Source organism: Centropristis striata, chromosome 6 (assembly GCF_030273125.1).
Source record: "Centropristis striata isolate RG_2023a ecotype Rhode Island chromosome 6, C.striata_1.0, whole genome shotgun sequence".
NCBI classification, from domain to species: domain Eukaryota; kingdom Metazoa; phylum Chordata; class Actinopteri; order Perciformes; family Serranidae; genus Centropristis; species Centropristis striata.
The window spans coordinates 9,795,207-9,821,442 of NC_081522.1; the positions used below are offsets into that span (position 1 = coordinate 9,795,207).

General features: G+C 38.6%; 2 protein-coding genes across 2 annotated transcripts; both read right to left on the bottom strand.

Moving 5' to 3' along the window:
• Positions 1-1,424: 1,424 nt before the first annotated feature.
• On the bottom strand, positions 1,425-5,188 carry syt18b (synaptotagmin XVIIIb). The gene is made up of 5 exons (XM_059334836.1): positions 5,044-5,188; positions 3,755-4,782; positions 3,186-3,342; positions 1,676-1,845; positions 1,425-1,565 (listed from the first exon to the last, which is right to left on the bottom strand). Exons 1-5 carry the CDS (start codon positions 5,186-5,188, stop codon positions 1,425-1,427), a joined length of 1,641 nt encoding a protein of 546 aa, XP_059190819.1.
• A 1,934-nt stretch (positions 5,189-7,122) lies between these two features.
• LOC131973420 (AT-rich interactive domain-containing protein 3A-like) lies at positions 7,123-20,384 on the bottom strand. The gene is made up of 9 exons (XM_059335414.1): positions 20,121-20,384; positions 18,807-19,439; positions 12,165-12,239; positions 11,985-12,057; positions 10,224-10,407; positions 9,764-10,014; positions 9,231-9,521; positions 9,044-9,133; positions 7,123-8,403 (listed from the first exon to the last, which is right to left on the bottom strand). Exons 1-9 carry the CDS (start codon positions 20,145-20,147, stop codon positions 8,264-8,266), a joined length of 1,764 nt encoding a protein of 587 aa, XP_059191397.1. The 5' UTR covers positions 20,148-20,384; the 3' UTR covers positions 7,123-8,263.
• Between the last annotated feature and the right edge of the window lie 5,852 nt (positions 20,385-26,236).

The window sequence follows — 26,236 nt, forward strand, 5'->3', positions numbered from 1 at the left end:
TGATGTAGCCACATTAAGGTGCAAGCAGCCAATCCAGGACTGCCCTCCTACTGCTGCGGAGAAACTATCTGACAGGTCATCTAGCTGCTCCGATGAGATCGACCTGCAGCAGAAGAGGAAACCTTCACCCTATCCTGATGGAATATTCCAGGCTGAGCTAGTAGTTATCTGCAGCCCCGATGAAGACGACCAGGACAACTGATGTGATGTGTTAAGACACCTGCATTGGGCAGAACTTGTTATATAAAAGTCCATACATAGACCAGCCATCTTTGTGTCTTATAGCTTATAATGTATAGATGTGGTTCATTTTTGGGGCCTCATACCTCCTGATTTGGGACACAGCTTGTGTTTTGTTTTTTTAAACTCAAATAAAATTGAAATGTTGGATTCATTGTTTATTGTTTGTAAACATAGAATACTATTTTGACCTCTTATCTCCAGCTTAAACTGAATATTCACTCTCATGAACGCTGTCTTTTTTTCTGCACCATGCCTGTGATTTTTGTAGCTTTTGTTGCAAAAGATGACGCCTGGAAACTTCCTGAGCACAGTAAAATAAAATAAAAGATAAGATACATGCAGAGGGCACCGTCTCTGCAGAAACAGCCAGCCACAGACTTCTAGTGGGACACAAGTGATAATTTGAGGAAATACTGTATGTATGACTCTATACATTGTCTTGTTTTGTTGTTGTTTTTTAATAAAATTCTGCACTGTATGCCTTCAAAGACTGTGTCACATCAACAATTTAATGACAAGATTTTGCTAAATTGATATGTGGTAGATGCTTTTATCCTGGCCAAGAGTTTTAATATAAGTCACCAAATTACCTCATGCAAATGTGTGTTTTATTGAACACTCAACATTCAGAAATCCAACAACCAACAAGATATTTCAACATATCTTAAAAGAACAATGAAATGTCAGATATTTTTGTGTGTATTACATGTTTAAATAAAGTGTATTTTAGTTACAAGGACTGAAAAACTTTAGATAAAGATCAGCTCAATAACCTTCATCTCACCATTTTTCCTTTAGGAGAAATACTGAGTGGTTACAAGAGATTGGTAATTTCCCCAATATTAACAAAACATCAATTCAGAGAGTCTGATTTAATAAATACATTGTTCAGTTATAATTAGCCTACACATTCTGAACTTACAAGGCCCATTTTGTGCACTTACAGTACCTTCCCATAAGAAAATTCACAGGTTGATACACTGAAATAAGGCCATTGTAAAGATTTTATAGCCGAGTGCCCATTTATCCACTTATGACTACTATCATTGAACAAACACATTGTTTGATATACAAAGGGAAACATTAGCTGTGTGCAAAGCTGATCGGTAGCTTAGTTTGGACACCTACTGAATTTATAAAATGTGTTGGGTCACAGTTTTTTCAGCACACCTGTGTCAGATCTACAGCAGCTCTGGTTGCACAGTGTGCCAGCGAGCCTGCTCCACCTGCAGGCTGCACATGTCCCTCCAGTGAGCCCGTCCTGCGTCTGCAGCCTCTGCTCCGATTAGGACTCGACCAAGAACTTTACCTTCTGACAGGACCTGGATTTGTCACATAAGAGGAAAGGAATTTACAGGGTTAAATTACAAATAAATGTACTTGTTTGTGGAAAAAAAATACATTGTATTTTGTGATTGTGAGCTCCGGTCACGATCTTTACCTGCAGGATTATAAACTCAAGCATGAGGGGCAGCTGACTGACGTCTCCTGGAGGCAGGTCGAACAGGAAAGATGTATTCCACACAGTACAGGATCCTCCTTCAGTTTCTTTGCTGCTGATCACAGCTCCTTCATGATGCAGATTGATCAGCACCTGAAATTCTGTGTACAGACAGACAAACATCAATAAATGGCAGAATGACACTTTTTAAAATATATATAATTATAAGACAGGTATCATATTCAAATGTAGTTCTGACTTGAGTTGACATACCACAAAGCCAAAATCAAGGTTTTTTTTTGTTTGTTTAATGTGTGAATTATTATCTTTTTGTGTTGTTTTTAAGGCATCCCCACAGTAGACAAGCATTAATCCTCTAAATAATTTGGGAGAGCTTGGACAAAGTCCAGTTGAGTGACAATAACTCCTAGTTTCATGGTGAAATATCTAATTTGCCAATAAAGAAATACCAAGGTCTTGAGGCATTTCTGACCACATTTGAAGTGGATCTGGGAAACTGGCTTGGAGGAAATTTTGGGCACAAAGGATAATATAGACTCAAGATACAACTTCCTGTTTATGGTGAAACATGATAATTGCCACCATGCCTAGGCAACAATTTTGTATGAAACTTTTCATTGCAAAGGTCTTAATATGCACATACCATTTGAAGTCTAGTAAAATCTCTCAGAAATACAGACCCTGAAAATGGTGAAATGTTGTCTAAAATTGCAGAGTAACTTAAAAATGGCTGAATTCCTGTCTAGTTTACAGTATGGATCCAAGAGGCTTTTATGTGCTTTTCCAGTGTTATATATGCTTACCAAATGTGGTATATCTACATAAAATGTAAAGGCAGGGGCTTGGATTTTGACTCTGTAGGGTGGCGCTATAAAACCCATTAGACGCATTAAATATAAAATACATTTTCTACTGTCCTCAGGCCATTATCTCTCCTGTAAATGTATTATAAGGTATGGGAGTTTAAAATATGGAGCTAGAATACATAAAATACATATTTTTTTCTGTCTTTATCCATAGTGATGCAGTTACTGTCATGAAACAAAAAGAGATTAACCGAGTCCAATTCATGTGACATAATGTATGTGAAACAGATATCATAAAGTCTAATGGCTTTTTATACATGATGTGCTAGTCTGCAATGAGAGTAATGCCTTGACAGGCTAATGCAAACAAAGACTAGATCTGTCAGATCAGAGATCAAGAGGAGATTGAAACATTTCCTGAGGATTGTGAATAGTGAAGGATTAAACCACAATGTCATTAAAAAAAGGATGATCTCCTGCTGCATTCGGGTCCTGTAAGACATCATTTAATCCCCCAAACATTAAAAGCAAACATAGGGAATTACTTTACCTCTGGCCCCAGAAAGGCAAAAGTTAGTTCTGCCCATGCATGCTTACATAATAATGCTCAATGCAGAATGTCCTCATGGGATCTCTAAACACACATTTTTTGTGACATTAAACACTGGGTTTACCTGCTGCTTCAAACGTGCCGACGAGGTTATCTAGGTTATCCGCTCTGAGGACCGAGGCTTTGATGCGGTGGGCCAGAGTCTGATACTGAAGCAAAATGAAGATCTGTGGTGGACAGCTAAGCCCCTGACACAGCGCTGCATCCTGTGAGATCAGACTCTGCAGTCAGGGAGCAGAGAGGGAAACCTCCATCAGCAGGAAATATAGCATTTTGATGTGTTTTTTTGGTTTGTTTTTACCAGCTCTTTTTTATTAACTTTAATTGTGTTTTGATTGTGATTATTTAAGGCTCACTAATTGCTAGAGTAAGGAATCAACTAGAGGACTTTTCTAGCTATAAATGACGAGTGTTGTTGTCAGGGAACAGACAGCCTTTAAATCTTAAAAAAAAAAAAAAGCTTAAACATTTGGACATAACATATGAATGATTGTGTTGATGAAACACCAGATAATGTAAAAAAATAAGCTTATTTTCAAGAAGTATTATTCAAATTCAAGCATTTTCCCAACTTTGAAGACATACCTTTCTTGACTTTGTACAAACTCAGTACATTTTTTAAGACACCAATACCTTTTTTAGCTTCCCCTTGTATGAGTTTAGCTCTTTTGTGAAGTGAAATTGATGCTCTGCTTTCCAGTCTCTTCCTCCACATTCGGTCTCCAGTTCACCCAGTGAGGTGCCTCTCATGCTGGGAGGTTCTCGTGTGTATACAGCTATTCTCAGCACACACTTTTGGAGCTCGTTCACAGAGCTCACCTTCAGAAGCAGCACCAGGCTGTGGCCCTCAGGGCTGAGGCCACTCTGGGTGGGGGAAGCCTGTACTGGACAGGGGTACAGAGGCGGCAGGCTGCCCAGCACACACACATCCTGCAGCCTGTGAGGCGTCCCGGTGAGGCTGAGGACAGTGACTGCCAGGGTTTGCTGCTCTGGAGAGAAGGCCATAGTGAAATGGAGGCAGGGTTTTGGTGATATTGGCTGTTGGCAGCTGGCATTGGAGCCGTAGCTCAGTGGAGCCAGCGGGATCGGTTCTTCAGGCATACAAGGAGAGACAGCACTGGGGCTGGTGAGTCTGCTGTGTTCATTATAAGATATTTTATCTCCAGTCACCATGCAGCGCCTCTGCAGAGCCTTACATTTTTTGGACAACAGTCCCAGCTTGGGAAATGAAGGCAGGGAAGCATGGCTGGAATCAATGGGTTTATAAAGGGGTGATGTTAGTGGTGGTGTGCTGAGGCGGCGCAGAGAAAAATAAGACTTTGGCTGCTCCTTCTGCTCAGAGTCGGCTCGAGCTCTTTTAGAGAACGGCAGAGGAGCAAATTCTCGTTCTGAATGAGCAGGACTAGTGAAAGTGGAGGGGTACTCCACTATGTCTCCATCCAGCTCCTCGCATTGCTGCCTGGACGCTGTCGTTGCTGCTGAGGGAGGCGGGCCCTGCGGTAAGGTCACAGGTTCAGCAGAAGCTGGAGCTGGTGCTGACGTCACAGGATCTTTGTCTTTGGCTGCACAGATGTGACTGTTCCTCCAGCACAGGATACATCCCAGCACCAAACACAAACAAAAGACTATCAGTCCAACCAAAAGTAGAATTTGGAGATGAACTGCAGAAAAAAAGAGAATAATAATGTCAATAAGATAGCTGCAATTTAGAAACTATGCTTGCTCATGCAACTCCTGTATTACATAACGCAGGACACTATTTCAAACCTGAAAATATAGACTCCATTTTTCATATTTAAGTACAGTTAAAGGTTTGGTTCACATTTTTAAGTTTTTAAAAAACAACCACATGCCTATTGAAAAAGAATTGTACCAATAAGCAAATATTGTAATAATAATAATAATTAATAATAATACCATACCTTCTAGTTGTTTGGTGAAAAGGACCTGCACCAGAAGCCAGAAGAAGAGTATGACCATGATGCCCTCAATCATCCCCTTACAGCAGAAGAGCAGCACAGACTGCCACAGAGGCTGACCTGGGTACTCCTCGTCATGGTAAGGCATGGTGCCAACAGTGTGCTGAAGGTTTGTCGCAGCTTAATTCAAAACATCCACGGGTAGAAGTCCAGAGGTCCCAGTGAAGATCATTTGTTTGACTTATGAAAACACAGTCCTGGAGATATCTCCCCACATGTTTCTGCGTCAGTCAATCAAAGCCATTGTTTTTGGGCACAAAAGTTGCAAAGGCACAAAGACATCTTTATTCAATTAAAACATCTTGGATATTTTAGTTTCAGGTTTGAGCAAAAAAAAAAAGAGTAACAAAACCTGTGCATTACATAGTTTTATTTTTTAAAAATTGCTATCTTTAGCAGCTGCAGGTGTTCCTTTCTCAAAGTTGTAAAATCATCCTAATGTCCGCTCTTGCACACAGAATATTCCAGTCTTTATCCCAGGACAGTGATCTCGTCATCTACACAGTGACTTGACCGGAATTACTCCTCACAGGAGGGCGGGGGTCTGTGGGCGGAGATATCATGTCATAATACCTCTAAAGTGTGCCTGTAGCATCTTTCTTCTACAGTGAACCAGATGCCAATCCAGTAGTGTCACTATAGAATAACTGTCCCAACAGTAAATCCTGCAACCCATCCCCCGATTCATCCTCTGACCTGTGAGCTCTTATCTCCATTAGTGTAACCTCTGTCTGTAGTCTGCTGCAGAGTTCAGGAATTAACTCTCAATACAGACTCTTTCTCTGCTTCGTCTGTCATATACACAATGAAATGGTGTGAAATACAGATTGTGGAAACCAAAAACATAAAATTGGTTTGTGACCAATGTAATAATTAAGAGAAAACTTAATAATAAAAATCCAGTGCAGGAATTGTTAAATAAAATTGTACATCTTAATTGTTCATCTGTTCAGGTTTTTGGTTAAAGACATTAAGAACAGAGATGTCAACGTGTGGATCGATGAAATACTGCTAAATATGCGTGTTTATGGATGTATAATACCTCTGAACTTGTGTCTTTTATAGAGGAAATACTACCACCATCTGGCCACTTCTTTTCTTTTTGGTGTGCTTTCAAATGATGGAGGAAGTATTCAGATTGTTTACTTTAATACTGTTGTGCATAATACAGGGGTTACAGTTAAATATATTATTACATGCTGTGATACTGTAAGCAAGGATATATATATATTAAAATACATTTTTTGGAAAACTGTCATAGTCATAATAAACATTTTTTTTCACTGAAAACATATATCATGATAGTCATGTGTATCAATATTTCTTACACCTCTGATCAAAAAAATGCAAGTAATAGTCCTGTAAAGGCCAGAGAGTGCATATAAATAAAATGATCCTAACATATCAAATGTAAAAGTACTCATACATGAATGTTATACTAATATATATTATTGGCTTATCGTTGTCAATAATTTTGAAAATATAATTGAAATAAGTTATTTCAATATATATAATATATATAACAATATATATTTAAACTGATCATGTGTTGTGTCTATGTAAAATCTTGTTTGCACAGGAACATGGAAGTTGATTCTTGACAAAGGGTTCAGTATGCATGACAAAATAATTTCAACTCAGCCTCTAATGAAGACTGTGAGATGCAGCTGAAAGTTAAAATCAAATAAGAAAAAAGCATCTGAAAAGTGGACTTTATGTTGAAATTATTCACAGGATAGAAAATGTTTCCGTTTAGGGATTTGTTCAAGCCCACACACAACTATAAAAAGACTACTAAACAAAAAGGTTTATCTATCTTGAAATAATGACTTGGCCATCCATCTCAACCAACAGTGACCTAGTAAGTCATTATATTTGAGAAAATATGTCATTATTTTGAGTTATAATGTCTTTTTGTTTTATCATCACAAAGTTATGGTTTCATCTATTTCTTTTTTATTGGTGGAAATGGGCTTGCATGATCATTGGGCTACTCTTCATAAGGACAAACACACTTAAGGCTTTCTACAGCACACAAGATTGTTTTATTCTTAATGGCCACATGTCCAAGAAATACGTTAATCAAATACCATTACAACACCTTTGATTTTTGAAGTTCACAGTGACATTTGTTTGCATGATTGATATGTCTACTTGATTGTCCACATACAGTATACTTCAGCAGATGGCTTAATCAGCACATACCACATTAAGTATTGCATATTTCTCTAGAAGAGTGAGGTAGCACTGTTTCAGTGTTCACTTCTGAAAAAGCTTGAGGTCATTCGCGATACATTCTCTGCGTTTATGCAAATACAACACAGTAAAATATTCTGAGATACAGTATAACAGTGATGAGTCCAGAGGATATTCCTGAGTCTGAGAAACTTACCAACATGGGAAGTCAATTGAGGTAAATGTTGAATTACATCCTTACAGCAATAATAATGTTTTGCCTTTGAATGACAGCTGACATGAAATAAATGTTCTGTATTTTGAGGCTGAGCCAAATTATTAAATAGAAAAAGTAAAATGAAACAATACAAAACATAAAAAACTAATTTCTCTCCAACTCTGATGATGCACATTATCCCTGAAAGCTGTTATGAAAAGTATAAACTATAGTATAAACTTGAGCTCTCACTCAAACAAAAGTTTACTAAGAGGGATACAAACTGGCTTCAGCAAAATAGTTACACACAGTAGCTATGACTTAGAGGTAAGGCTTTTTGGTCTTCATCAGCTGCACTTTGGCAACCACATTGTTCAACTATGGGACAAGGCAGCTAGAGAACTGTTTGATAATTAATTATAAATCCAGAGGCTCTAAAGACACATCTGAACAAACCATGCAGAGCCTTTCAGACGTGGAAGCCACAATCTTAAAAAAAGGGGAAAAAAATAAGCTTCTAACAGGCACAAAGGTAAACTGTGATCTGAATCTATACTGTGGCCAGTTTGAAAGCCTTAGGGGTCAAACATTAATGTCAACTTAAAGCACGTCATGCGGCCAAAATAAAACTAACTAACTAAAAACTAGAACAGCTGGAGATGCGCTAGTTGACAGCAGTATAGTTTGAGTTCACACAGTTCTTGCCTGATAAAAGATGTACACATTTTGCAATATTATTTTGCTGAGAACAGATTTAACGATGAGTGGGGCTTAATTGGGTCCCTTTGAGGAGGTGGAAGATGAAGAGGAGGGACTGTGAGAGGAGGACATGACACTGAAACCGTTTGTTCCTGCCAGAGCTGCGGCCTGTGATGCTGCAGGAGCAGCTGACTTCTGGGCAAATAGCATTCCTGCGTGCATAGATCAGAGAAAAGATTAAAGTTAAAACCAATAGACATTAAAAAGCGCATTTTGTCTCATTAACTTGTCAAATGTGTAGAAATTACAAATTTCAAGGTCAAGTTAAAGGGGGAATGCAGAGCTATTAAGTACTTTGTAGTGCTGCACAGAAACAGAAAAAAATAGTATGACCATGTTGCTTATTTATTTTCTTGCTGGGATTAATCTGAGTTTATGGATTCCACTCTTATGATGCATGAGATATAAACCTCGAGCCTGCAGGTTAGCATATATACAAGAAGCTGAGTGAAAGTGCTGGTTCTTCTCAGAGGTAACCCATTTGGCAACCAACACCTCTAAAGCCAATTAACTAGTAAACTAGCTAATCAACTTTGTATTTTGTTTTTTTAATCTGAACAAAATCCAAAGTTAAAAAACCCCGACACATTGCAGGAGGAAGTCACTGCTACTAGCAACGAATTCATGCCATGTTATTCCACTTCTTTATAATCTATCTTTATAATAAATTAAACTAACGTCTAAATTTGATTTGATTACAGTTTAGATATTATCAGAATATCTTTTCTAGCAGCTTCTTTTCTTTTGTTCTTTAAAAAAAAGGTGAAATCCTTTTAAAATGTAATTACACACCTGAGTAAATGGTGCCATTGACCTCCACAGATACACTGATACTGGCGGCTCCGTTAGTGGAGATGCTCAGAGACAAATCCTTTTTGCTCTCTGTGGAAGAAAAAGAGAAATACTCCAGTTAGTGGACTTTCCTCAACTCATGTTAAGTGTTGATTGGGCCTGTATGATTACAGCACGAGCATCTCACCCTGTCCGTTGTTAAGTTTGAGGTTCATGGGGTTGAACTGAGACGCAAAGGCCAGCAGGTTTTGTTGGAGGGCCTGCTGCATCAGGCGCTGCTGCTCCTCCGCCATCCGCATCATTTTCTTCTCTGGACCGTCTGCTGCAGCGGACGCAGCGGCTGCAGCTCCTCCAGCTCCTCGCTCCAGCCTGTCTCTGAAATGCTCCAACGTGGCAGCTTGTGCCAGCTGCTGCTGCTGCCGGCCCAGGGCCAGAGTTATGGGCATCCGTCCGGGTAATACAGGGGTCGACATCTCATCTAAGTGTGAAAAGTGAAAACAATTTTAAACATGTCATCAAATCAAAAGAAAGCAAGCAATAATAGTAATAATAATAAGCCAAAATAATCCTGTCTATGAAACCTTCATCATACAAAATAATAATAATAATATATCTGGTAAAAGTGCAGGAAGATTTAAACCATTCTTTGAGACAAGAGTGACTTTAAAATGATCAAATCAGGGATTAGAGTTTTCCTACACAGCTAAAACTGTCTCATACCTGCGTTTCTCTTTAGATTTGGGCTAGCAGATGCACTTAGGCCGTTGTGTCCAGTTGGGGTGGTTTGCATGGTGGGCGAAGCAAGCAGGGTGTGTGGAGCGGAGCTCGGGGAGGGGGAATATCGGTACAAGCTGTTGGTGTAGCTGGGACGTCGACCTTCTCTGCGGTTACTGTCAATGGCAGCCTGCAGCTCACCTGGAGAGCTCAGGCCCTTTTTCTCACACTCAAATGGGTACAAATACTTCATATACCTGCAAAAAAAATGTTTCAAATTAGACACACAGTTCAGTGCAGGTTAATGCACCCATTGAATGGATTCCCTTTTTTATTGGGAAACGATTTAACTATTAAACTTGAAAGAGCTCGAACTCAACATTCTTTTATTTGAGCACATTTTTTTTTCTGATTATTCCTAAATTCCTCATCAAGCTTTTCTGTTACACATGAGAGAGACACCTACTGGGTGCGGAGGGTGAAGGCCGCGCTGGTGATGGATGTTGGGAGGTTGAGACCTTTGGTGATCTCCCTCCAAATCTTCTTGTTAATAACCTCCACCAGACCACCTTTCTCTGTCACGAGCTTATAGAGCCTGTACAGGTCGAGCACTTGCTTCGCCATGATGGGAATGCGGTTCACAGGAGTTCCTGAATGAATGAGATAGAATACATACAATTAAATGCGTTTTTACTTTGTTAAATTTAAGTTGGCATAAAATTCAAGTTGGCATAAAACCAGAGCGGGTTTATGGGTCTTAAGGACTACACAATGAGGACGAGAGCATATTCTGATTAACGCACCTGGCGTCCTGAGGTCAATGTTGGCTAATATGGCTTTAGCATGTATAATCTGTGTGGAAAGACTTCTCTAATGAAGCTTATTTTGGACGGCTGGGGGTGGGGGTAATTCCACAACAGCAGCTCTGTTGCTGCATTGATTGGAGTGTGGGGGGAGGGGTGATTTTAGAGCCAGCAGTGCCTGCCAATCACAGCGGTGACAGCTAACCCTTCCAATCCAGATTTGGATTAAAGCCAATTAAGCAACGAGGCTAAAAGCAAGTTGTAAAGACAAGATTTCTTTGTGCTTAAGATGAGCCCGTGCACATGGACATTTGCCATGACCGTGACCTCTGCAGACACAAGTAAAGATTACAGATGGTGTCTCGCTGCCGCCTTACTTTGGTTTGACTGGGATTTGTTTTCATTGGATGAAATGAAACTGCATAATTGTTTTTCCACCAGGGTTCTTACAGCTTTTTAAAAGTAAAATTCAAGCACTTTTAAGATAATCTAAAGATCTAAACCAACAAATGTCCAGACTCTTAAAGCTATTATGGTCACATCTTAATGTATATGCTATATACATAAATATATGTATTAAAAAATGGGGGGGGGGGGGGGGGGGGGGGTTGCCCTCAAGGCGCTGTGGAAGGGAACCGAAGGACTTCCCCTTTTCTTTGCAGTGTCCATGTCAGTCAATAAATTATTGATTTGTAACAACGGATTATGTGGGGAATCAAATATTTGAGGTATAATCAAATATAAACATATTCCTTATCTTGAAAACAGAGATTAAAAAAAGATTATTTCTATTGCAGTGGTGTTAAGGTTGTTGTTTTTAGCTAATTAAAAAGAGTTTAGGTTTTCATAAGAGGTAAAAAAAAAAATAAGAAAAGATTTGAATTTTATTATTAAGCACCAATTCACATTAATAAATATAATTAAGGGTCTTGACTTGATATGACTAGTAAGACATGCAGGGCCTGAGCTTCAAGTAAGAAATAAATAAGACGGACTGTATTTTTTTAATTTCCATTTTCATCAATAATTGACATTTTAACCCTTTAACCTAAATTTGAGCATTATAGATCATTCTAATACACTGCTAATAATACTGAACCTACTTTGGAAACAACTAATTCACTTTTTTTAATAATTTTTCAGAGACAAAGACGTTTCAGCTCATCTAAAGATAGGTCAATTCTCAAACCTAACCATCAGTTAGTAAAATTAAAGTGTGCCATTGCATTCACTGGAAGCAGAATTTAAATATCAGCTACAATCACAGCCCTGCTGCCTAAATTAAGATTCCTTTATTAACAAATAAGCATCACATTTAACCAGCACTTCATCAACAATGCTATTAGAGTTTTTTAATTTGATGCTTAAAAGACTACAAAAAGCTCGGAAAAAAGCCAAACCATAAGACTAACTGTGAATCATACCTCGTTTCTGCATAAAGACGAAGAGTTCATCAAGAAACTCCTTCCGTTGTGGGTCATTATCCAGTTCATAAAGCTGTAAGTAAAAAACAACAACAATAAAAAACACATCAGCAACAAGACAATAAACTCTAGATATTTCAGCCATTTTCTTGTTTACATACATCGACTAAGTGTACTGACCTTGGCAAAGTCCCTGGATGGTTCTCCTCGTACTTTTCTTTCGTCATTTTCCTCAGGCCAGATGGCATTTCCTTTCTGTAAATACATCCACAGAGGAACATTAGAGAACAGCTTGTCCTTCAGATGATGAGTTTAATGAGGAAAACATGGCAAAAACACAGGTTTTAATGTTATTTCCAGTTGCTTATTATAGACATAAAAGGAAGTACATGTGATACATATCCTGACCAGCAGACATGCAATATATACACAGTATATAGACACAAGATTATTAAAAAGATTATTCAACTCAAACAGTGGGTGTGTTTCCTCAGAGATACCATTCCTATTTAAAGCTTCTCTGTATTTGTCCCATTTTCCTCTCTGGACTTTGCTCTTTCCTTATGTTCCCAAAACCTGCTTTTTCCCAGCACTCACTGTAAACAGCTTTGAGAGTTTTGTACAAATTAAGACATACTTTACTTTGTTGTATTTTATATTCGTGTGTGTGCGTATATATATATATATATATATATATATATATATATATATGTACACACACACACACACACACGGTGGGGTGTCACAACTGATTGAAATTAGCATTTAGTTTCAATTCTCAAAAACAGGATTTGGCGATTCCCTTTTGCATTCTCATTTTTTTTCCAGCTTTGAAGATTATGCCATTGTTGGATACGGAAATATTTGTCATCACACCTAAATTACTATAAATGCAAATTAATTGAATTGTGAAAAAAAGCAGAAGGTTGCTAATGTCTGGAGTGAAACACCAACAAACTAATGACAACCGGGATTGTTTCAGTTCAAATATTAAATATTACCGTTTCACATTAATAATTATTCCTATGAATAACATATTCCTAAACATGAAAACATAATTCATAAAATGAAGCATTTGCAGACTTTGTTCAAACCCTGCAGCTATCAGTCAAACCATTACGTAAAAAATGCATAAAATTCAGAATGAGTGTATATACTGTTAAAAAAGATTCCCAGTTTGAGCATTAGAAATCCACTGAATGTAGGTCACAAAGGATTTGCAAATCATTGCATTCTTTTTTTATTCTGATGTTTAACTGTGCCCCAACTTTTTGGGAACTGGACTTGTAATAAAAACAGAATGCATTCATTTGCAAATCATTTTTGTCTTAAATTCAATTGAATACAGCACAAAGACAAGAATGCTCAAACTGAAAAACCTTTTGTTTTTTGTAAATATATTCCACTGATTCTGAATTTGATTTCTTTGATCCTTTTCTTATTTACATTTTTCACAGCGTCCCTCTTTCTGAATCAGGATTAATTACATTAAGTATTATACGTGTATCGCTTGACTTATAATTGAAAGTTTTATTTCTATTATTATTTGATATACTTCTTGTTATGCTGCAACCCCTAATTACCCCCTCTGGTGATCAATAAAAAAATCTTCCTAAATTTCTTTCTTGGCACTGTAAAAGAAAGATTAATGAAAGGCCCTGTGCTCACTAGGCAGTTTAATGTGACATGTTATTCCTCCATTATCTCCCCCTTAACATGACAGTTAAAGGTTAAAAATGTGAGTGGAGGGCAGTGTGTGTGCAACAGTGTGGAAAAGCCCGCTGAGACGTTATTGTCCTGCCAACGCACACGCAGAGCTGCAAGATGATGCCAGCATGAAAATCAAACATGGTTAAGAATGGTCTGTCGTTACAATTACTCCAAGTGGATGATGTTTTTTCTTCTATTATTCCTTCTATATACCTTAAAACTAACATTCATTAGTTTTAAGGAGTCTTGATGCAGCTTATGTAATGTCACAGAGTTTTCTTTCTGTATATTTATCTTTGGCTTGCTTACTGTAGGCGTATGAGGGCTGGTGGCATTCAGTTCATGCTCTTGTTTTATGTGAACATGTTTTATATTAAAACAACTGTGTATTTCCAAACACAAACATGTTGTTGTATAACAGGATCAAATGCCTCAATTATCATGCTTGTGGTTTAGCAAAATAATGGACTGTTTTTGTCTTCCCTCATGTCCCTCAGCGTTTTTACTTGACACTTGTATCATTTTGTTCTTTTAACACATTGCCCCCCTTCACTAAAGGTTTGGCAACCTGATTAGACATAGAGCTAATACCCTTATTATTTCACACTTAAAGTGACAAAATACATGGGAACCAATGATCTCTTGGCTTGCAGTCCAACTGTAACTCTCCTGGTGTTTACAGTGAAAATACTGCTCAAACTGTGAATGCTGACACACAAACAGCTGCATGACTGTAAGTCAGAGGCCTTGTTGTCAGATGGACCCACATAGCCAAAAGGTCTTTTCACCATGTTTTAAACCACTTTTTACCATTTCAACCATTTTTAAGCACGGCTGCTGTAAGCCGTCCATTTCACAGGTTTATCCATTAGGCCTACTTTTAACTGACCATTTCATCCAATTACAATTTAGCTTATTAGCTTAATTACACCATTTATACATTACCTTAAACTAACAATTTAAACTCATTATACAGTACATTTAGCCAACTACTTTGACAATGTATCCTTTAGTTTTCACTTACTATTTCATCTATTTATCAATTATTTTAGCTTACTATTTAAACAATTTATTCATTATTTTTGGGCAATTTAAACCATTTAGCCATTAGCTTTCCCCAACAATTTACAATAACACATTACTTTTAGATAATGACTTCAACAATGTATCCTTTAGTTTAGTTTCAACTATTACAACAATTAATCAAATATTTTAGCTGTTTCAGCCATTGAAAATGTAGCTAACTATTTATTTTACTCTCATTTAAACAGTACTTTTAAGTAAAGACTCAGAACATCCTTTACTTCTCATTTACTATTCATCAATTATTTATGTTTACACTTTATTCATTATTTTTGCGGTAATTCAAAAATGTATACTTCGTTTTTAGCTAAGTTTTATAACCATTTATTTCTCATTGACTACTTCAACAATGTGTCTTGTACTTTTCTAACTATTCCAACCATTTATCCATTACTTAAGTTAACCATTTCAAAATGTATTCATTACTTTTCCCTAACTATTTCAAACCTTTTATCCATTATTTCAACCACTAATACAACCCAGATTCCCAAAAAGTTGAGATGCTGTGACAAAAGTAATAAAAAACTACATTTGTAAATCCTTTCCCATCTACATTCAATTGAATACAGTACACAGACAAGATATCTAATGTTTTGTAAATATATACACTATTTTATTTTCTAATTTACATTTTACACAGCACCCCAACTCTTTTGGAATCAGGGTTGTACACTGCTTTAAGCCAACCATTTATATGTTACCTTCAGCTATGCTAGCCATTTAGAGATTACTTTAAGATATCTCTTTAAGCTTTTTTCTTAATCTTAAATACTTAATTGTCTTTCCACCACTACAGCAGATGTAAGCGGCTCCTCGGTTGGAAATCACTGCTGTAATGGACCCTTATAAACACAGACTTTTCCTCAAGGAAAGTATTTTGTATACCCTGTTTTAAGTTGTTAAACTAGTTTAACAGTATAACTGTGTGTGTCCACTTTACACATAAAACTACCCCCGTGGTGGCAGAGCTGTTGACACATCTAATGGCTCCAGCTTAGAGTTTCTAATAAAGGACTTCTACTCCCCCAACAGAAACCTTATTGATGTGAAGGTAGATAAACATCCCAGTCCTTTCACCATGAAATGGAAATAAAACCCTTCCCCCCCTTATTGATGAGCAAGTGAGACCTACTGTGGTTCTATTAACAAAGAGCTTTCAGTTAATTGCTCACAGTTTTCACACATCCAGCCCCGGGAATGCTGATAGTATTCAGTATGTAGGTCAGGAAAAGGTTTCTTTTGTTTTTTGCTGAAAAAGGATAGTTTTATTAGGTTTTTAGTTGGTTTTATATCTTAAAATGACAAATTATCAGGCTAATGCATAGAACTATAAAATAAGTAGTTATGTAAATGTTTGTTCAACTAGTCGAGATAAAAAAAACCCACACAGTTAAAATGTCCATTGAGATACTCAAACATTAACAGTAACCAGAAACTGGCTCTTATAATGAGCATTATTAAAACCCATCAGCTCCAGCAGAGCACCAGTGAAAACCTACCCCTCTCCAAATGTCACTGTAACCACAGGGGGACCAAATTTTTAATCCAAATTAAATTATTGGGCATTGATACACCCGAACAAGTCAAGATAATTCATCTGGACCCTTGCTGTGCTGGGACTGAGAGCAAACAGGGGCCAGTTGTCCCCGCCCATGTCACATTTAAGGGCGTACAGTAAGACTGCACACAAGGGGCGAACAATGGCTGCCCAGCATGGTGAGGCTTGTAGAGCATGTCTGGATCTTCAAAGATGTTTGATTGCTGTAATGACTGTGAGAGAATAAGCTACAAAAGTAGCAGAGGGGGACTCAGTTTTAGGGTGAAGAGAGGAAAACTAGTAAATAATTGCAATTTTTTTTAACTTGTAACCAATTAACTAAAAAAAGATACTATTTCAAACTAAAACTGACTTTTTTTTAATTAAGGAATTCGAGTGAAAAGCATTTTCTTTGCGTCTGGTTGTAGGCTGCAAACCATTTTAAAAAACAGCTTCAATGATGTTCACCACCAACCAGTTAATAATGAAAAAAATAAAGCCAAGATGCTTTTTTTAACTTATCTTGACCCAAATTCATCAAAGCAAATGCCTCATATACATTTGTTCTATTGTTAAATTTAGGTTCTGAGATGTTTCTTATGCTTAAAAATAATCCAAACCATTTAACGCACATGCAATTAAGCTATTTCCATGACTTGTTAATGTGCTTTCAATCAAGCTGAGGAAATGTTCTTCCTTGCTCCGGGTGTTTTGTGCTGCTCTGACAAAAGGAAATGCAATTTTCCCTACAGTGGCCATATAATGTATTGATTACTTGCAGTTAAATTAAGCCGCCATTAAGTGTTGCCAAGCAACGGCTAAATTATGCAAAGCTATCAACTGAACTACGTCAGCAGAGAGCATTCTGAGCCTGTCGCAGCTTTAACAGAGGTCAGTGAATAACGCTACTAAGTAAGAAAACAAGAGACTTAAAAACAAAAACAAAAGTTTTCAACCCAAGAGTGCACAGATGTTACACTAGGGAAGAAATTAGCCACATGTTAGGGCTGAACAATTTGGAAATAGTAAATAAAAATAAAGAGATTGTATATAAAATATTGGGGGGGAATTATCATTTTTGCATCATTTTTATTATGGCGGAATATATTAAAGTGATAGTGTAATTTTTAAAAGGATCTTGCGAAACAAAGATTTTTTTAATTCCTTAAAATATAATTTGTAGGTGGGACATACCTGCCGCACCACAATACTTAATTCAGACTTGTATTGGGACACTTTTGCACAAGTTCATATTGTAATTTTGATAAAAACTCAAGTAATTTGCTCAGATCCACGGTGCATTGGTGTATCTGTACCTGCACTGTATCCACATTTATAGATCAATTTTGAGTGCCTAGGACTTTTTCTTTTTGCTTTGGTTTTATACTAGTATTGTATCAATGTTTAAATTCATAAAGATAACCAGTAACTTTTTACTCAGCATGTAACTTTTACCAAAACTCTTTTACTACAACGAAGGGTAAAGAAAAACACACCAAAGTATGAAACATATCTAAATAATGAACAAGAAATGTATCAAAGTGACAAGAAATACCAAAAGCCCACCGTGCTCCACTGAAACTACTGTAAGTCAACTTTATAGGGAGTTGCTCGCTGGTATGCTGTGAGGCACAGCTGTCCTTCTGGCCACAGGCCTCATTAATCATAAAGTATTGTATTGAAGTGAGGCCTTTTCAAGGGACACACACACATGCACACACAGAAGAACCAATCAGATTGGTCCCCATAAAGAAAAAACTCTGAAGGGACCCTCTGTTTCCTATAAGTAGTCAAACATATCCGTTAGAAAACACACTCGTAAATACCAGCTTTGGATCTCATTTAAAGGAGATCTGTCTGATACAATGAGAGAAAAGTCCACCCCCTGCCCAGCAATTCCTTACAGGAGTTAACCCTTGAATCCAAGCTTGTCCATAAATACACGCTCGAGGCCATTTCATTAATCCTCTGCTCTCATTTTAACTTCATCTCTGTCAGGCCTGGTCCGGTTGCTTTGAACAGTTAGGATTGGACCGTGGCCAAGACCAATTAGCTCGGCTGGTGGCAAGGATGCATTTGTGAGTGTGAGACATGAGGGGAGGTAAAGCAGAAGGAGAGATCTTTGGCCTTGCAAGTAATTAAACACTATCAAGTGCGGGCATCTTGCCAGAGGGACACGCTCCTCCCCCCCCCACACACATGTGAGAAAACAGGAGGCAACATTGAGCCCGACTCACCAGGAAGAAGTCAACAATTAATAGTAAGATTAATAGTGCACAACTGCTAACACAGAGGGTCACAGCTGTTCATTACATCTCTGTGAAGATTAATTGGGGCTGTGGTTACCTCAATATAAATTACTATAATATACCCGAGAGTGGACATTACAATAAGAGATATGAGAGAAAATGTTCACTATAAAAGAAAGCAAATGATATAGGAAAAACAACAACATGGCCCTCATTTTGGTAGTTAAATGGCAGGTAACTTACTTGTTTATATGATTCATCATAGCCCCAGTCAGTAAAGCCATTGGGTGAAGTGAAGGCGTGTTGGCCTGCAGGAGACTGCAGCTCTTTCTCCTCCTGCTCCTGCTTTATTGCCGGAGATTCGGACATTTGCTTCACAGCAGAGGACTGAGGTGTGGAATAAGGAGCGAAGGAGAAACCTGCGACCTGCTGGAGTTGAGGCTTCTTCGCCTGCTGAAGAGGTCCACCCTCCATCTCCTCCTCCTCTTCATCATCATCATCATCATCCTCCACCTCGTCGTTCTCTCCAGGATCCACCATTTCCTGTTCCTCGTCCTCCTCATCTGAGTCTTCATCTTCGTCATCTGGATCCATTCTGCTGAAATGGCTGTTCAAAGCTTGCTGAGCTGCTTGATAAGTCTGTCCATCTGCTTTGCCGAATAATGCAGAGTCCAGTCTGGAGCCAGAGGCTCTCGCTGCTGCAGCAGCGTGTTGAGCAAACAGGAGCTGGGCGTGAAGAAGCTGCTTCTCTTGCAGATTCATCTCCAGTTTGGCCTCTTGTTGTCTCTGCAGCTGCTCCATCACTGCCCCAAGTTTCACCCCAGCATTACCAGACTGCTGGCACCCAGCTGAACTGCCCTCCTCAGATAAGCTTGACTATATAGGGAAAAAAACACACATCAAGTTGATTTGGTGTTGTTAATTTGATATGCTGCAGGAATCACCCAAAGTAATAGATAATGGAAACTGTATTCAACAAGTAAAAAAGTATAAATGAGGCCAATTAAACTTTTACCAAATTGTTGCTGAAATACTAGGAAATGTCTGAATAAATCCATATATGGCATACAAACAAATAGTCATGTTACAGTGAAACTTTTACAAAAGAGGCTGTTTTAGCCTCAGAAAGAACATTATTGGTGGATTAAAATGAAACAAAGCTTGATGGCCTAAGACAATAATTAGGTTGCATACAAGACATTGATTCAATTGGGAATAAATTAGTAGCAGGATAAAAAATATTTCCAAGAATTACTGTGTCCTCACTTTGTTGAAAGCTACTTACATATAAAAGAACCCTGGTTTAAGTTGTTTCACAAATCGATTCGTCTGTTTTAAATGAAAAGCAACTTTATTTCACAGAGCAGGTAAACGCGAAAACAAGGCCTACACTGAAAATCATGGAAAACACTTCAGCTACTTAACAACTTCAGCGAAAACTGATTCGTTAAAGAGCAAATGCTCCTTAAAAAACGTCTACAATAATCGCCATTTGCTTTGTTACTGTAACAAACACGAGTGGGAGCGCTACCAAACAGTCGTCGACTCGACACTCACCATTTGCGCCTTTGAGTAATCCATCATCGCCAACAGGTCTTATCTAGTTTTTCCTTCTTCCCTCCGGCAGAAATAAATCGCATCGCATGACCAGGGTCCTTTTTAAACAAATAAAAAAGATTCCTCTGATCAAATGTGATTTAAAGCTCCTGTAGTGTGGAGGCCGGAGTGATCGGAGCTGGAGGAGGAGGAGGGGTAAAAACTGCTGTGCGCTTTACCTCCCTGGTCACTGCGCATGGAAACTCAAACATCTTTGATTGTCTTTGACTGAGTGGCCTACACCCCCAACTCGCATGAATGAAAGGCCCGCCCCGTGCGTAAAGCGCGTAGAGAGGGTTTCCTTCCCTGCATATCTGTGGAGCTACCCACCCACTTCACACAGAAATCCCACCCACTGTTATTATCCAACACACTTGTATAGTTATTGAGGTAACACGACCTCTTTTTTAAATATGACGAAACACAATTATAGTCTGGAGCCGCTTCAGTCACACTGCAAATGGGTCTGATCTCTGCACCTACAGGACACTTTCGTTATTTCCCCACTGCTAAATGGGTTACATTTCACAGCAGAAACATGCATGGAAATTCAGTCTGGCTATAAAGTCACGGTTCATTAGCCATTGTCCTCTTTTGTATGGAGCAGGATTAAGTACACTGGAGCAGAAGGTGTGTAAAGGAGACTGGGAGCAGTCATGTGATGGAGGTGCTGCAGATCTAATAATTTGATCTTCCCCCAAAATTGTTAATCTTTAATTCATATAGTCTTAGTGGCATTAACAAATAGATATGTTTCAGTCAGATGAGCCTGATCACTGAGTACTAATCTGAGATCCAACAAGAGGAATGTGGCTTTTTTTTTTATGTGTTTCTGTCTACAGAAACCATTTTATTATATTTTATAAATAATTATTTAATACATTTCGCACCTTGGTGAACATCCAAACCGGTTTCTATTTTGAACAGCTGAATGCCATATGTGACAACATTGGAAATCTTGGTTTTCCCAATATTTTTTTTTTCTGGGAACCCACTTTTTTTAAAATGATAAAGCATTCACAATAGTATTTATATACAACAACAAACAATCTGTGCATAAATGAACCATTTGACAATTTTACTGCTATTTCTGCGTCATCTTCTTCTGTCTTGAATAGGCTTACAATCAAAAGATATATACGTTTGATTGATTACAGTTTTATGTTTCAATAACATTTAATGTGTATATTATACCTATCATAATGTACACTTGCCTTTCATATTAGAGTCAATGTTAAAGCTGAAGTACAATTATTGGAACAACATCCAGTACAAAAACATGCTTCTTCTTTTTGAAATGCAAATAGACTTGTGTTTGAGTGCTATTGCTAAGCTATTGTTATCAAACAGTCAATAAATTTGAGCCTTTATAGATCTTTTTTTTTTAACAAATCAGGTCCATTCCATGTTAAAACACATTAGATATCATTCTACTTACACCTGACAAATTTGATATATGCCTATTTTCTTTTAAGTTTTGCATTATGGAAGAAATTCTGCAAATTTATTTTGCTGATTTTTTTTGTCCCAATCCAGTCTCTGGGAATGACCAGGCTTCAGGATAAAAGCAGAAACCAAAGTCAAGGATTTAATTCATTCCTTAATTCAGCTCAAGATGTTTTATCTTCTTACACACTCCAGTGGGTCTCAAGAGATGATTGAGACATATTATTTTACTTTATACATTGATTTTTAGGCAAATCCTGCAAAGACCTTTAAATTGAGAAATAAATCACATATATTCACACTCTAGCAGTCAAATTGTGTATTCATGGACTTGAAATGAGTAGTACAAAATCTAAACTTCTTCCTCTCAAATATCTAATATTTGTTTCAAAGGGACATTGGAGCAGGGGTAGATGCAAAACAGTGACAAATATGAACAAGTTTTACCAGGTTTTATTTAATGGCACTGATTTATGCAGTATCATAGATGTTTAAATTGGAGAAAATAGTTGTTTTTATCAAGTACTTTTGTTCTCTTCTTTCTTAAGTATTTCAAAAGATACTAAGAATTTAGCCAGAGCCACCAGTATTTAAACACAATTGTTATACCATTGACATGCTGATAACCCTGCACTACAATTTGCTGAAGAACTGGAAATAATTTCCAAGGTTGCCGTGAGAAAGAGCATTATGCAAGGTGAAGGAACATGCTGTTAATCATTAAATTTCGACACTGTGGATGCTTTCGACACTGTGGATCACCAGATCCTCATCTCCACCCTTCACCACCTTGGAGTATCTGGCTCTGCCCTCTCTCTGCTCAAATCCTATCTCAAGGACCGCACCTTCCGTGTAACTTGGAGGGGTTCTGTTTCAGAACCCTGTCTACTCACCACCGGGGTCCCTCAAGGCTCGGTCCTTGGTCCGCTCCTCTTCTCGATATACACCAACTCCCTTGGCTCCCTCATCCACTCGCATGGCTTCTCCTATCATAGCTATGCCGACAACACCCAGCTAACCTTCTCATTTCCCCAGTCTGAAACACGTGCAGCAGCACGTATCTCTGCATGTCTGGCCGACATCTCCCAGTGGATGTCCTCGCACCACCTCAAACTCAACCTGGGAAAGACTGAGCTACTTTACCTCCCAGGGAAGGGCTCCCCCACCACTGACCTCCACATCACTGTCCAGAACATAGTGGTTGCCTCCACAGAAACCGCCAAAAACCTTGGCGTAACTCTTGACAACCAACTGTCCCTCTCAACAAACATCACCGCCACTACCAGATCTTGCAGATTCTTGCTGCATAACATCAGGAGAATCCGCCCGTTTCTCACCCAGAAGGCAGCTCAGGTCCTGGTCCAGGCACTGGTCATCTCACGCCTGGACTACTGCAACTCCCTCATGGCAGGTCTGACTGCCAAAGCCATCGGACCTCTACAACTCATCCAGAATGCAGCTGCTCGATTGGTCTTCAATCTTCCCAAATTTTCACACACAACACCCCTCCTCCGCTCCCTCCACTGGCTACCAGTGGCTGCGCGGATACGCTTCAAGACTCTAGCTCTGGCGTACTCTGCTGCTAACGGTTCAGGTCCTACTTACATCCAGGACCTTGTCAAACTCTACACCCCTGCCCGTCCTCTCCGCTCTGCATCAGCCAAACAGCTGGCGACTCCCACCCTGCGTGGGTCAACTCGCCTCAAAACCACTTCCAGACTTTTCTCTGTCTTGGCTCCCAAATGGTGGAACGAGCTCCCCACCGACATCAGGACCTCAGACAGCCTGTACATCTTCCGCCACAGGCTGAAGACCTATCTCTTCCAACAATACCTCGGTTAAGTCATGGTCACCTAACAGATATATATATATAAAAAAAACAAAAAAACTCTTATTCTTTTCTCTTCTTTTCTTCTTTAACATAAAGCACTCCTTAGCAATGACAGTTAGCTCTTAAAGTTATGTACTTACTCGATTCCTATGGTCTATGTCTAGTACCATCAGGTTGAATGCACTTATTGTAGGTCGCTTTGGACAAAAGCGTCTGCTAAATGACATGTAATGTAATGTAATGTAAAGGAGAGGGACAGATACAGCAGATGCACATGATTTTTGTTTTACACAATATGCAAATTGACTGGAACATTCCCAAATGTTGAAATAACAAATGTATTAAAAGAAGAAAACGTTAAGATTCCCAGTCCTTGCATGTTAAATACAGTAGTGTTCAAAATCAAATCAAAATTACTTTACTCATCCCCAAGGGGAAAGTCTGGTAGAATCTCTTGAAGAATGAGACAGCCTGATGGCTGTAGGAGAGAAGGATCTTTTGTATCTCTCCGTCCTGCAACAGAGAGAGAGAGAGAGAGAGAGAGAGAGAGAGGAGCTGTCCACTGCTGTTTTTTTGGTCCGTAAAGGCTTTGTGTAGCGGATGATCTGGGTATTTCAGGATGGCCTCGAACATCTTGACAGTGCGTCTCTACACCATCTCCTCCAGTGTGTCCAACCTGGCTCCAACCACAGAACCAGCTCTTTAGACCAGTCTGATCATCTCTGTGTCTGATGCTGCCTCCCCAGCAGACTGCAGCCTTAAACAAAACACTTGCCACCACAGACTGATAAAACATCTGCAGCATGTCCAGAGCTTCCTTAAGAAAAAAAGGAGGCTCTGCCCCTTTTTGTAGAGAGCGCCTGTGTTTAGGGACCAGTCCAATTTATTATCCAGGTATGCACCTAGATACTTATAACTTGGCACCACCTCAATGTCCACCCCACATGTATTCACTGGCTGAAGAGGGGGCTTGAACCTGCAGAAATCTGTGATCATTTCCTAAGTCTCTGAGGTGTTCAGTAGGAGATAGTTCTTGTGTCTCCAGTCACTGAAGGCTTTTATCAGATCCCTATATTCCGATTCCTGTCCATTCCTGATACACGCCACAGTAGCAGTGTCGTCCGAGTACTTCTGCATGTGGCAGGACTCAGAGTTGTATTTGAAGTCTGCAGTGTACAGTGTGAACATCAATGGAGCCAGAACAGTGCCTTGTGGAGCCCCAGTGCTGCTCATTAATGTCTCAGAAACACAGTTCAACAAAATAATAGCAGTCCAATGTGACTAACCAGATTAATCTAGGTTTTTAGTATATTTTAATTGCTACATGGCAAACAATTTACCAGTATGTGCAGTAGATTCTCAGAAAACCAACAATGTGATATGCACGCTCTTAAGGCTGTGCCATTGGACAATTAGTTGGAAGGGGTGTGTTCAACAATATAGCGTCTGCCGTTGACTTTACAAACTCAAAACTGTACAAACTTTTTGGTTTCTGGGATTTAGCAATCCTGTGAATCACTAAACTAATATTTCGTTGTATGACCACAGTTTTTATAACTGCTTCACATCTGTGTGGCATGGAGTCAACCAACTTGTGGAACCTTTCAGCTGTTATTCCACTCCAAGATTCTCTAACAACATTCCACAATTAATTTACATTTTTTGGTTTTGCTTCAGAAACAGCATTTTTGATGTCACCCCACAAGTTCTGAATTGGATTAAGGTCCACTCCATAACATCAATGTTGTTGGTTTGGAACCTAGATTTTGCTGGTTTACTAGTGTGTTTGGGGTCATTGTCATTTTGAAACACCCATTTCAAGGGCATGTCCTCTTCAGCATAAGGCAACATGAACTCTTCAAGTATTTTGACATATGCAAACTGATCCATGATCCCTGGTATGTGATAAATAGGCCCAACACCATAGTAGGAGAAACATGCCCATATCATGATGCTGCACTGTCTTCACTGTGTACTGTGGCTTGAATTCAGAGTTTGGGGCTCATCTCACAAACTGTCTGCGGCCCTTGGACCCAAAAAGAAAAATTTTACCCTCATTAGTCCACAAAATGTTTCTCCATTTCTCTTTAGGCCAGTTGATGTGTTCTTTGGCAAATTGTAACCTCTTCTGCACATGCCTTTTATATAACAGAGGGACTTTGCAGGGTTGGGTTAGTAACTCCAGTCTTTGATCATCCTGGAGCTGATCATTGGCTGAGCCTTTGCCATTCTGCTTATTCTTTCATCCATTTTGATGGTTGTCTTCCATTTTTTGCCACGTGTCTCTGGTTTTGCTCTCCATTTTAAAGCGTTGGAGATCATTTTAGCTGAACAGCCTATAATTGTTTGAACCTCTTTATACATTTTCCCCTCTCCAATCAACTTTTTAATCAAAGTATGCTGTTCTCCTGAATAATGTCTTGAACTACACGTTTTCCTCAGGCTTTCAAAGAGAAATGTATGTTCAACAAGTGTTGCCTTCATCCTTAAATAGGGGCCACCTGATTCACATCTGTTTTTTTAACAAATTACCCTTGGAAGTAATTTTTCCTCAACCTAATAAAGGTGACGTCCACGGTGATGAAGCATAACCGTATGTTTCTATCAACCAATACACAACTTTTAAATCCTTAAGTCAATGGAGTTTAAGAATTGCCAACTTTCACCATTTAAAAAATAAATAAAAAATTTAAGTCATATTTAGCATCAGTATAGTTTAATATATATCAGTTGTGTTGATAATAACATTAGACCATTTGCCATTTGAACATTTTTATTTAACAAGCATGTAAATTGTCCC

What these genes read in the sequence shown, in the direction of transcription:
- syt18b (XM_059334836.1), bottom strand. Translation starts at nt 5,188, where the DNA reads ATGCCTTACCATGACGAGGAGTACCCAGGTCAGCCTCTGTGGCAGTCT. An exon ending in TTTCACCAAACAACTAGAAG is followed by an intron (nt 4,783 to 5,043) that starts GTATGGTATTAT and finishes TTTTTTCTGCAG; the next exon opens with TTCATCTCCAAATTCTACTT. An exon ending in CGGCACGTTTGAAGCAGCAG is followed by an intron (nt 1,846 to 3,185) that starts GTAAACCCAGTG and finishes GTCTGTACACAG; the next exon opens with AATTTCAGGTGCTGATCAAT.
- LOC131973420 (XM_059335414.1), bottom strand. Translation starts at nt 20,147, where the DNA reads ATGATGGATTACTCAAAGGCGCAAATG. An exon ending in ATTACTCAAAGGCGCAAATG is followed by an intron (nt 19,440 to 20,120) that starts GTGAGTGTCGAG and finishes TTCCCTATATAG; the next exon opens with TCAAGCTTATCTGAGGAGGG. An exon ending in CGTCTTTATGCAGAAACGAG is followed by an intron (nt 10,408 to 11,984) that starts GTATGATTCACA and finishes TCATTCATTCAG; the next exon opens with GAACTCCTGTGAACCGCATT.